The 13,095-nt window shown below is 43.0% G+C and overlaps 1 protein-coding gene and 1 long non-coding RNA gene across 16 annotated transcripts in view; one reads left to right on the plus strand and one right to left on the minus strand.

Annotated features, from left to right (window-relative positions):
• Positions 1-13,095, plus strand: part of LOC132534846 (uncharacterized) — a 65,732-nt gene that overhangs the window by 11,263 nt on the left and 41,374 nt on the right. The gene's annotated exons all lie outside the window — the stretch shown is intronic.
• Positions 1,776-13,095, minus strand: part of LOC107522969 (rho GTPase-activating protein 20-like) — a 114,677-nt gene continuing 103,357 nt past the window's right edge. For 4 of the 15 annotated variants that reach the window (XR_009546537.1, XR_009546544.1, XR_009546539.1 and 1 more), the window contains one exon: positions 1,861-2,064. Coding sequence is in view for 1 of the 15 variants with exons in the window: in XM_060179236.1 (XP_060035219.1) it covers positions 2,048-2,064; positions 7,176-7,295; positions 13,011-13,074 (201 nt within the window). In the remaining 14 variants the exon portion in view is untranslated. Of the gene's footprint in view, positions 1,791-1,858; positions 2,065-4,026; positions 4,519-7,175; positions 7,296-13,010; positions 13,075-13,095 lie in introns of those variants that run through there. The other 11 variants (XR_009546541.1, XR_009546543.1, XR_009546538.1 and 8 more) reach the window with 8 other exon arrangements.

Genomic DNA, 13,095 nt, shown 5'->3' on the forward strand with positions numbered 1-13,095 from the left:
AAGTGCACATGGCACTAAGCGCAAGGACCAGTGTAAGGATCCCGGTTCTAGTCCCCAGATCCCCACCTGCAGGGGGGGTCGCCTCACAAGCAGTGAAGCAGGTCTGCAGGTGTCTATGTTTCTTTCCCCCTCTCTGTCTTCCCCTCCTCCAGTTCTCCTGTCCTCTCCAACAACAACAGCAATAACAACAACAATAAACAACAAGGGCAACAAAAAGGGAAAAAGTAGCCATCAGGAGCAGTGGATTCATAGTGCAGGCACTGAACCCCAGCAATAACCCTGGAGGTAAAGAAAAAAATCCTAAATTTTTTGCCCACTGTAACCTCAGTGCATGTAACCTCAAAGACCTCATGAAACAATTAATTGGAAATGATCTAAGTGAGAGTCCAATGGAAATGGCTAGTAAAGTATAGTGCCTACTGTCTTGAAGCTGTCAAGTGGTTACGGTCAATACCTCTGAATAATTTCAAACAACAAAAACCTATACTACAATGGTCAGTGGTGGGGTGTTAAGTCCTATTGATTGTATAATTCAACCCCTGACAGAAAAGGTTCAAAGAATATACTGAGTATAGAAATCTGCCTCACTTGAAGTCAGCAGATAAATTATGTTGTGCATTGGCATCTTCTACAGCTGTGAGAATAAATCACCTTTGGCCAAGTCCAGTATGCATATCAAGACATAAAATGCATGGGATGGTGGTCCAGGAGGTGAAGCAGTAGGTTTAGCATTGGATTCTCGAGCATGGGGTCTTGAGTTCGATCCCTGGCTGTACATGTACCAGAGTGATGTCTGGTTATTGCTCTTTTTCTATGCCTTTCATTAACAGATAAATAAAATCTTAAAAAATGCATAGGATGTAATTTTAATTGATATGAAATTTAAAATCCAGACCAAACTAGTAGAGTAAAACAATGTTTGGCGATGCATAGTCAAGTGATAAAATGATCGAAAGGAAAGGAAATAATTAGCACAGAAGTCAAGTCGACTGTGACAACTGTCGGAAGGTTAGGAAGTGTGATGGCTGGCCAAAGACATGACTGTTTCTGAGGGGTGATAATGTTATATTTTGTGGTCTGTATGATATCCAGTGAGACTTCTTCTTCTTCTTCTTCTACTTCTCCTTCTTCTTCTTTTTTTTCTTCTTCTTCTCTTCTTTTTCTCTTCCTTATCCTCCTCCTCCTCCTTTCCCTCTCACCCCCCCACTTCCTCTTTCTTCTTTTTGCCTACAGGGTTATCTCTGGGACTCAGTGCTTCAAATCCACTGCTTGGTGTCTACAAATCCACTGCTCTTGGCAGCCATATTTTCCATTTCATCGGATAGGACAGAGAGAAATTGAGAGGGGAGGGTAACATAAAGACGGGGTGAGAAAGATAGATTCCTGCAGGCCTGATTTGCCGTTTATGGAGTATGTTGGCAGCCGGGTGCTTGAAACTGGATCCTTGTTCAGATCCTTACATTTAGTACTATGTGCTTAACCCGGTGCAACACCACCCGCCTGTCTCCGCCCCACACCTAGTGAGATTGTTCTATTTTATTCTTTACCAAACTATGAAACCTACATGTATATATGTATATGTGTTATATTTCACAGTAAAGATACGAAAGTATACCTGGAAGAAGATAAGCTAGCTTATCAAAGTGATTGACAGTGAATTTAGAATTGATTTTGTTCTTCCTAATATATTACTGTCCTGAATCTTTACCTAAGTACTTCTATTGGCTGGGACAAAGTAGTCATTTAAGGCACAGAGTTATGGAATATCATTTATTTACCACTAGAATATACTAAAATATTATACTATACTATAGTATACTATGAACGATATAATATTGAAGGATAGAGGAGAAATTTGTAGAGAATTTTTTTCACTAATGGTGAGATAAGGGTTGCTAGAATACTGGGAGAGTAGATGAGCTGAGATTTCTGTAGGAAGCTCATTTTCCATATATCCAAGTCTGCACAGAGAATCTCCACTAGTGCCTGAGATGAAGGTGTCTCAAATCCATTTTTGTGATAGAAAATTCACAGCTGAAGACTGGATTCAAATTCGACTAAGTCCTGCAAATTGGGGGGAAATATAAATATTTGTCACTGGAATGTTAGAATAAAGGAAGAAAAAGAGCATCGGTATACAATGACTATAGAGTGGCAAAGACTATAGACACATTCATCTTGAATATCTGAGAGATCTCTGGACACTGGGCTGTGTGGCCCCGAACAGGGAGGCCTTGGTGTCATTCTGCAGTTGTGCTTTTTGGCTGATGTCACTATCACTGAATTAGACTCCAGTGGTGGTTTAACGTGGTGGGGGAAAAAATTCATATTTTCAGTGTCTAGATTCACTTCAATTCCTGATGAAATGGATTGCCCAAAGACTTCCTCTAAGAAAGAAGAGGAATTTATGATTAGAATAGCCAAATATGAAGGAACTCCTATTATATGGATCCAAGCCCCGAGTCTCAAGTCTCTAGTATGCTATCAGATCTCCAGCTGTGAGCTGTGACCAAAACTTGCATGGCCGAGGAAAAAGCTACTAGAAATCAAATCTGTCATTTAACAAATTGGTTTCTACCCACTTTCTTATTGGACCTTCAGGCAGTCCCAAGCCTTATTACATGTTCTGTTGACCCAGCTTAGAGAAGGGACAGAGACAGAACTGGAGTAACTGCCCAGAACTAACAAGCTGATACAGGTGACCCGGGAGCTCATAAACCAGAAAGGCTGTGTGAGTGTGTGTGCTTTTTTCCCCCCCATGATGCTGCTGCTTTTCAGGGTGAGCTTGAGGAGGAGCTGTGATTTTTAAAGCAAGTTGTGACTCCATCAGGGTGTTCTGGATTCTTATTATTTCCTTTACCCGGTTTCAGAGGTGAAATAATGACCCAGCATTTCTCTGGCTGGGCACAGTAGGAGGAAGAGCACTGTGCCTGGAACCATGTCTGCTCCATCCTATGGCCCAATCGACCCAGGCCAGGCCAAGCCAGGAGGAGAAGAGGAGTCAGCAGCAGTGCTGCTGCTTAAATCATGGAGCCAAAGGCTTGGAGACTTGGGTCAGAGCTCTGCACCCCTCAGCGATGAGGCTGAGAGGAGACCCTTGAGTAGCCAACTCCAAATCAGCCCCACCTCCCCATGCCTGTGAATAGACTGTCTGCCACTGCAGAGGACTGAATTGGAAGCGGGGACATCAATCATCTGTCTGTCAGATTTAATATAAGACTGAAGCTTTTACCACCATATTCAAGCATAACAATGAGAACTCATGACTTTGTTTGCTACCTCATTTTCTAATCATTATTTTGCTTTAAAATTACTCTACACTATATTCTAGGCTTAAGAAGTTAGAATGAGGGAGGTGTGTGTGTATGTGTGTGTACATGTACATTTTATAGGGTAAAAATGTACTTTTTAAAATTCATTTAATAAATTTTCTTTTTATATTTTTTAAATTTACTATTGGATAGGAACAGAGAAATTGATAGAGGTGGTGGGGAAATATATTTTCCCCACCATATATATATGGAGAGAGAGAGACAGAGAGAGACAGAGAGAGTGAGATACCTGCAACACTGTTTCACCACTTGTGAAGTTTTCCCCCTACAGGTGGGGATAGATTTGAACCGAGGACCTTGCACACTGTAATATGAGTACTTAACCAGGTACGCCACTGCCTGGTCCCTTAAAATTTTATTTATTTATTTATTCATTTATTGCCTCCAGGGTTACCGCTAGGTTTCAACACTGGCACTATGAATCCAGTGCTCCTGGTGGCCATTTTTTCATTTTATTGGAAAAAAATTGATAGGACAGAGGGAAATTGAGAGAGGAGGGGGAAGTAACGAGGGGGAGATAACGATAGACACATGCAGACCTGTTTCACCACCTATGAAACTTCCCTCCTGGCTCAAAACCAGATCCTTGGATGGGTCTTTGCACTTAGTACTATGGGTACTTAACCCAGTACACCACCGCCTGGCCACGCTTAAATTTGTCCTTTGGAAATCAAGTCACACATAAGGTATGTACCTTTAGGAGAAATAAGATTCTGGGATGGTGAAGCTCTGATTCTGGAAATCTGTGCTGATGAACCCCATGAGCCTGCAGTTGATCAGAGAGGCAGTGACAGAGGTCCTGAAGGGGCTAACCGCATCCATCTTTCCCTGCAGAAGCAGACTGATGTCTTCCATGAGGTCCTCCTCTGCCATGTGGAGTGGGAAGATGGGGTGGCGCAGGGCATAGTTGTCATACAGAGGCACCTTGGGAGCCAGCCCATCCCCACAGGCCCTGACAGACTCCGCGATGTGAGCAGAGGCCCAGAGGGACAGTACAGTCCCTTGCTCCTCCTGCTCGGGAGTCACACACAGATAGTCACGCCAGTTGTTTTCTGGATCACTGAGAGTGGAGGTAGTGATAGCATTCTTCCTCTGGTCCATGGCCACCAAGATGCCCAGGTATCGGCGGCGGCTGGTGACAGATCGGAAAGTGGTCCAGGTAGCGAAGTCACCCCAGCAAGGACATCTGTGAAGGTGAAAGTGATTTTGGTAATGGACAGAGAGAGGGACTGGGCACTGAGCAGAGGATGGAGGGAGACTAGTGTAGGGGTCCAGGGCACATCCCCACTTACTTAGCTAACCATTGTGGAGAAAGCTCCCCCATCTTTTTTTTTTGTCTTTTCTTCTTTTTTGCCCCTAGTCACTGGGGCTCACTGCCAGCATTACAACCCCACCACTTCTGGAGGACTTTTATTATTATTATTTTTATTTTTTATTCAATAGAACAGAGAGAAATTGAGAGGGAAAGGTAGATGGAGAGAAGGAAAGAAAGAAAGCCACCTGCAGACCTGCTTTGAGGCTTGTGAAGTGACACCCCTGTGGTTGGGGACAGGGGGACTTGAACCGGTGATCTTGCTTGGGTCTTTGCACTTTGTACTATATGTGCTTAACCCAGTGCGTGACTGCCATGCCCCCAATTCTTAAATGCACGCTGCTTGTTGATGCTAGAGTTTATGGTCCCCCTGTGACCAATCAAAGGAGACCTTGTATCCAGGGGGAGATAGACTGGAACAAGCTGACATAGAGAGGCCTAACCTTTCTTCATTCATTTGAGCAAGATATGCTTATAGTTCTTTCTAGCTGTCAATTGGGGTACAAATTTTAACAAGGAACATTTTTGGAGTGGGCTGCTTATAGAATAAGAATCATCAAGGGCCAGGCAGTTAAGTGCACATGGAAGCATTCTTTTGATACAGAAAAGGAGCCACTGTCTGCACAATTGAGAAAATTAAAATATAGGGCAGTAAAGATAGTATAATGGCTATGCAAAAAGACTGTCATGCCTTAGGCTCTGAGTTCCTAGGTTCGGTCCTCAACACCACCATTAGCCAGAGCTGAGCATTGCTCTGGTTTAAAAAAAAAAAGGGGGGTGACTATACTAGGTTTTTTCTTTTTTTCTGAGCCTGACATCTGATAGGCAGGTGGGTCCAAGTTATATCTGGGGAGATGATATCATGGCTGGAAAAAGGACCAGAAAGCTGGATCAGGATTGAGAGTCGCTCTCAAATATGGGAAAAGTGTATAAATATTGTTGAATGTAAACCCAATTGATTTGATCTGATCTGATCTGATCGGATCTGGGGCCCATATTCAGCTTAGGAGTCTATGTGATCTCTGCATCCCTGTAGATCTGAGCTCACATTCTGTGGTGATGAGTAAGAAATGTTCCAAGCTGCCCCAATTTCAGAACCCATATTCCTCAGATGGAAGATAGAGTATGTTGTCCAGCCTCCATTCAGAGGATGATAAAGAATAGAAAAGCTATCAGGGGAAGGGGATGGGATACAGAGTTCTGGTGGTGGGAATTGTGTGGAGTTGTACCCCTCTTATTTTGTGGTTTTTGTCAGTGTTTCCTTTTAGTAAATAAAAACAAAGGGGGGGCTGGGTGTTGTCCTACCTGGTTGAATACATATATTACAGTGCACAGAAACCCAGGTTTGAGCCCCTGGTCCCCACCTGCATGGGGAAAGCTTTGTGAGTGGTGAAGCAGTGCTGCAGATGTCTCACCAACTCCCCCTTTCCTCTCAATTTCTGACTGTTTCCATCCAGTAAATAAAAAAAATGAAAAAATATTTAAAAAAGAAAAAATGAGAACTTGGCTGTGAAGGTAGGTCATATGGTTGTCATACACAGGAGCTGGGTTTGAGCCTGACGTCCACAATTGCTGAAGCAGGCTCCTTTGGGGGCTGGTGGCACACCCAGATAAGTACACATATTGCCTAGCACATGGACCTGGGTCAAGCCCTTGCTCCCCACCTGCAGGGTATCCCCTTCACAAATGATGAATCAGGTATACAGGTATCTATTTTTAATTCCTGCTCTCTATATCCCTGTCCTCTCTCAATTGCTCTCTATCATATCTAGTTAAAATTAGAAAGAAGAATTAAAAAAGAAAGAACGAGAAAGAAAGAACGAAAAAATTGCTACCAGGAGCAGTGGATTTGTAGAGCTGGCCCTGAAACTTAGCAGTAACCCCTGGTGGCAATAAATTAAAAGGAGAAAGAGGAGGAGGAGAAGGGGAAGGGGAAAGAGAAGGAGAGAAGAGGAGGAGGAGAAGAAGAGGAGGAAGAGGAAAAGGAAGAAGAAGAAGAAGGAGAAGGAGAAGGAGGAGAAGGAGGAGAAGGAGGAGAAGGAGGAGAAGGAGAAGAAGAAGAAGAAGAAGAAGAAGAAGAAGAAGAAGAAGAAGAAGAAGAAGAAGAAGAAGAAGAAGAAGAAGAACAAGAAGAAGAACAAGAAGAAGAACAAGAAGAAGAACAAGAAGAAGAACAAGAAGAAGAAGAAGAAGACGACGAAGAAGAAGAATCTCTTTTCCTCTGACTCTGTCTGAAAGAAATCAGCCTAGTAGTGAATCCCTTGTGATGACTACTAACTCCTCAAACCCCCTCTTTTAAAAGCAAGATGGGTTTGATTTAAGGCTACTGAGGTTTCTCAGAGCTCAACTGAGGATGGGTATTGGGGTCCCTGCCTGTGCCACTCCCTCTGTGACCTGCACATGGCTTTCAGTGTCATAAGTCTGTTGTCAGGAGGGTGGTCATGGGCCCAGAGGAGACACTTGCTAGAATGGTGGGCTCAGTCCTCCCGTATGGGTACCTGATAGGGGCCCAGGACCGAGCATGAGCTGACCTGGGGTGTCTTCAGACATCAGATCCAGACTGAAGGACTTCTTGAGAGTGGAAGCTGAGGTGGAATCATCTGGTCCCATTGGCAAGTGCCCTGCCTCATTTCCCTGTGAGTGTCCTTTCCCTACAAGGGAAGAACCTGCATGTTAGTGGAGGTTGACCTGATGGTTCTTGATGAGCCTGTGAGCCTGTGACTGAACAAGCACATGTGGCACATGTCCCCTGGGCTTCTGGAGAGAGACACCTTCCTGTCATGAGTGAGCAGAGCATCTCTGCTGTCTCTGGGAGACCCAGCTGCTAGCAGGTGTCCAAGCCGAAGCGTTTAACACGAGAACGTGTTTCTTTTTTTTTTACTTTTTTTTTAATAGCTTTCTTTTCCTGGAACAAATTACAGATTGGGGACTTGTGCTAAGATTCTGTATTTAAGGCCTGTGTGTTTTAGCCTTGGTACCAATGAGTTCTGTGAATTATTTAGCACCTCAGAGCCTGACATTGTACTGCTAAGCTCTGCCATCACCCAGAAGCATCCAGGATCCAAGTACATGGACACAGAAACACTAGTGGCTTCCTTTTCTCTCATTTCTTTTCTTTTTCTCCCCATTCTTCAATAATTAGCAGAGGCATGTGAGGAAATGCTGTGGTCCCTGTTCGCATAGGCCATGCTGGTTTAATGCTAGTTCTTTTTATATATATAATTTTTTATATTCAGTTATTTTCTCTTTTGTTGCCCTTGTTGTTTTCATTTTTACTGTAGTTATTATTGTTGTTGTTGATGTCATTGTTAGGTCAGACAGAGAGAAATGAAGAGAGGAGGGGAAGACAGAGATGAGGCGAGAAAGATAGACACCTGCAGACCTGCTTCAACGCCTGTGAAGCAAAGCCCCTGTTGGTGGGGAACCAGGCTCAAACTGGTATCCTTATGCCAGTTTCTGTGCTTTGCGCCACATGTGCTTAACTCACTGCACTACTGTCTGACTCATTCCTTGTGCTAGTTCTAAGGCTAAGCTACTCAGGAACAGTGGGCAACTTGCTCTCTGCCTTCCCTCCAACTTCTCCTCCAAGGAGTCCACTCAGGCAGCCTCTTCAAAGGAAGAGTGTGGGAGCGTGAAAATTCAGAAGCTAAGTACAATACAAAAGTTTTCATATTAAAATAATAATAATAGTGATGATGATGATGATGATGATTATGATAATGCCATACTTCAAGTCTCCCTCCCTATGGAATTCTCAAAGACCATGTGCTTTTGTTTTACTCATTATTTTGTTTCTTTACTGGGGGATTAATGGTTTATAGTCAATAGTAAAATATAATAGGTTGTACAAGAATAACTCATTTTTAACAATAAAAGTTCCCTTTCTTGCATTTCCTTTTTTCTGACATTGATATATGTCACAATAAAAACAATCATGCCTTTTAATTCACAAGAGACTTCACTGAGAACAATGAAGTGTATAGCCACTTCATGTGGGATAGAGTGGACTTAATCTCCTTGAGAATCTTGAGCACCTTAAGCAAATACAAAGGGAAATGCCTTCTGACCTAGCAATACACTCCATGGCATATGTCCACAGGAGGGGGAAACACTAATTCAAGAGGCACCCTATGTTCACGGTGGTCAAGTGTGAACACTGCCTCTGGGTCCATGAACAGATGACTAGAATATACACTAGAGAGAGAGTCACACTCTGCAATTAGAGAAGATGAGACTAGGAATAAAGAATAGGAAAGCTTACAATGGAGGAGATGGGAAATGGAACGTTGGTGGTGGGAATTGTGTGGAATTGTACCCCTCTTATCCTACAGTCTTGTTCATCATTATTAAACCATCAATCAAAAAATAAATATAAAGGAAGAAAAGATGAGACTATACTGTTTGGGGCTAAGTGGATAAAATCTAATGGGATAATGTGATAAGTAGAGATGAAATACACTTCAGGGTGGGTTTGCTCTTAGGTGTTTGGGACTCTGTGAAAGCTTGGTAGAGCTTAGGGAAGCTCCCCCATCCTTGGATGGAGGACTGGAAAGACACCCCATTTTGTAGCCTCTCTCCTCATAGAGATGAGCCAAGAGGAAAAAGTCTCGCAGACTCAGTTTCTCCTTGTTAGTCTCTCAAGCTCACAGAAAGCCTACAAGTCTCTCAAAATTAGTTCTCCCTGCTAGCAGCAGGCCACATTCCTGGTTCATTCAAAGTTCATGACAGTCACTCAAAGTTCACACATCCATTTCACCTTTTGATCACAAAGGAGAACACACTCTATCATACACCTCAAACACCAGACAGAGAAACCCCCAAAACTCCTCTTTCCTTATGACTTTTGATATCTATGATTTACATCATGCCTTGTTTTTCTTTCTCTATCTCATCTTACTGGTTAACCCCTATGCTTCTCTCAAATGCCTTTGGGTAATTAATTTGCCTGCATCATGGAGACTAATTGTCTTGATCTTTATGTATCACATCAATTCTTGTCATACCAGCCCCCTACCATGTGGGCAAACTGACCTTTAAGAAACCTGTAATTTCTGACGTATTTGAAAAATGTTCTTTGCTTAACTTTCTACATATAGCCAAACCCATCTTTCAATAAATGAGTGTTTGTACCAAAATACTCCCTGAGTCTTCCTTTCTGAATCACTGAGCTCTTGAGCTGGTGAGGGAAGATGGGTGACTTACCTCCAGGCTGGAGCCACCCCACGTAAGCCCCAGCATATGTGGAGTGACTAAAGCAAATGAACTGACGAGAGGCACAGTCACCAATCTGTCTCATAGACTCTGTGGCGGTTACCAGAGGGGTGTGCACAAAAACTCTGGTGGTTTTTGTGCATTTAGAATTAATACATTTTTAAAAGAATGTTTTATTTTATTTTATTATCATTGTATAGAGACAGAGTGAAATTGAGAGGGAAGGGGGAGATAGAGAAAGAGAGAAACAGAGAGATGTTTGCACCCTGCTTCACCACTTGTGAAGCTTTCCTCCTGCAGACGGGGACCAGGGGCTCCAACCTGGATCCTTGTACACTGTGGTGTGTGTGTTTAACCAGGTGTGCCACTGCTGGCCCCTGAATTACACATTTGTAGGTGTGAAACAATACCCCCTGAAATTGTGGAATTTTTTAAGCCACTGTTAAAGCACTAGCAATACAAATTAACTTTAAAGACGCAGTTAGCTGGACTGCTAAGGGACCACCATCCACTGGAGAGGAGAGATTCTTATGATTCCTTAAAACAGTCAGGTGTGTGAAAGCTGTTCTATGTCTAGAAAGCTCTTATCAGGCCAGTGAAAGCGCTCACTTAGTGCTACTCAGGTTAGGGCCAAACTCCCATAGCATTGAACGAAGATTTGATGTTGTGACTTCTTTCCATTTGCATCATCTCTTTCTCTCCTTTCTCCCTCCCTCCCTCTCTCTCTCTCTCTCTCTCCTCCTCCTCCTCCTCCTCCTCCTCCTCCTCCACTGTCTTTCTTTCTTCCTATCCAAAGAAAAAAATTACCCTGAAGTGAAGCCCTGGAGACAACCAAACACCCAAAGGCACAAAACCCTAGTTTCTGCTATCATTACCTAAATGAATGCATTTGACTACAATAACATGCAAGAATTTCTGTGATATTTTCCACTTTCTTTTGCTGAATGGGGTCCTATAAAAGCAGAATATTCATTAAAGAAAGCAGGTGATGTGGGCTGGGTGATGGTGCACTTGGTTAAGTGTACATAGTACTAAGCACAAGGACCCACACAAGGATCCAGGTTTAAGCCCCTGGCTCGCCACCTGCAGGGGTGAGTGGTCACACAAGTCTCTCTTTTACCTTTCCTTCTCATTTTATCTCAGTACTATCAAATAAAGAAAGAAAAAAGAAAAGGAAAAATGACCTCCAGAAGCAGTGGACTCGTAGTACTGATACTGAACCCAGGAATAACCCTGGTGGCAAAAAAAGAAAACGAAAGCAGGTGGGTTGGAGAGATAACTCACCTGGGAATGTACCTGCTGTGTTCATCACCAGGTTTGAGTCCCCAGTACCCACTGTACCTTGGGAGAGCCTCAGCGTTGTTGTGGTCTCTCACTCTCTTTCAGTGTCTGTGTGTGTGTGTGTGTGTGTGTGTGTGTGTGTGTGTGTGTGTGTGTGTGTGTGTGTGTGTGTTTGTGTGATAAAATCACTGGAGTATTTTGTCTTCAGCTCTGCCTTTGGTAACTGTGTACATTCTAAGACTAGAAATGTAATTTCATAGGAAAAAAAGAATTGGTCATTTAGATTGCACAGACCACTTGAAAATACCCTTCCAACTCACAGGCTCACAATTATTGATAGCTTCTTATTACCTGCCACAGGTGGAGGGAGGGTTCAGAGGTTACTAACCCCAACTGTGCTCAACCACAGCTGTAGGGTATGGTCGCCTGCAGACCCTGGCCTAGCCTTCCTGCTACTTTTGCTGTCCCAGGAAGTAGGAATAATCTGTAGTTAGACTGTCCTAATAGGAATTTTAGAAGCGATGTTTTCTGTTGATCACTAACAGTGCAGGAAACTCAGCCTGAGAAACAGAGTAGGTTGCCACTGACTGAAGACTAGGGTCTTAATGCAGTGTCCTTTCTTTCTGAAGCTGAGACAAGTTATATCATAAAGAAAGTGTTCATGAAATCGGTGTATGTGGACTCAGAGATTAGAGTGGGTTTGTGAGCACTGGTACAGAGGCCACGTGGATGTGGAAATGTGGCAGAGGAATTTGAGACTGGAATGTGAAGGAGATATATTTGAGGAAACTGACTTATCTGCCTTGCTTTCAAACATCAGCAAAGAACAAATTAACGGTGAAGAAATAAATGAATAGACAAATCAACAGAGTATTTTTTTTCTTTTCAAGACATCCCTGTTTGTGAGTTTGTGAAGGAAAAAAAAAGACTCCATTCCTCTCTAACAATATCTTGAGGTACTGAATGGAGAGTTGATAATTGGTTCCTGTGACTGAATGTGGGTGGGTAGCTGTTTAGAAAATATGTGGGTGGATATTGCATGAAGTGATCTTCCTTCCTTCCTTCCTTTATTAGTTATTTAATATTGGTTTACAACATTACAAGGTAACGGCGGTACAACTCCACACCATTGGCCACACTAGAGTTCTCTATCCCCAGTCCCTGCATTGGAAGCTACAGTAGTTCTCCAAGGTTGCAGATACGGGTTAACTATTGTTTAAACAATTACCTGTCTATATTTGTGTATATTTGCTCATTTTTCCCTATGGTAACATCTTCATTTCCTTTTCATTCACACATTCACCTATTACTACATCCAAATGTCCCTCTCTTTTTTCTCCTCTTTCTCTGGTTCTTCATGGAGTTAGAGTTCAGAGCCCTCTGGTCATTTTCCCCTATCATTTCTCCCCCACTGGAAGTATAGATGAGAATTATTTTTTGAGGTGCAGAAGGTAGGAATTCTAGCTTCTGTAATTGCTTTTCTGCAGGACATGGGCATTGGCAGGTCGATCCATGCCCCTTGATTATTTCTATCTTTCCCTAGTAGGGTAGGCCTCTGGAGAGGTTGGTGAGGCCCAGGGAAGTCAGGATGGAATCATTATATAGTCTGCAACCTGGTGGCTGAGGCTGCGGACATCTCACTCACCTGTAGTTGGTGGCTTTTTGTTAAGGTCTGTATCTATAGTAGTAGTTATTTGTTATTGTTTTTATTTTGGGGGAGGGGTGTCTGCATAGCCACACCTCCTGGAAGTCCTCTGCATGGGGGTGATTTTTCAATGCAAAGTTATTTCACAGTTCAAACCAAATTTACTTTGAGACTTTTGAATGGCTGTTTTGAACACAATCAGCCCAGCCTTTGATTCTATGACACTCACCTGTAGCATCTGGGGTCTCATTTTTCACAGAATCCATAGACACCCGGTCATCCTCTTCAGAGTCCTTAGAGAAAAAAAAGGCGGG

This window comes from Erinaceus europaeus, chromosome 20 (genome assembly GCF_950295315.1).
Source record: "Erinaceus europaeus chromosome 20, mEriEur2.1, whole genome shotgun sequence".
In the NCBI taxonomy this organism is placed as follows: domain Eukaryota; kingdom Metazoa; phylum Chordata; class Mammalia; order Eulipotyphla; family Erinaceidae; genus Erinaceus; species Erinaceus europaeus.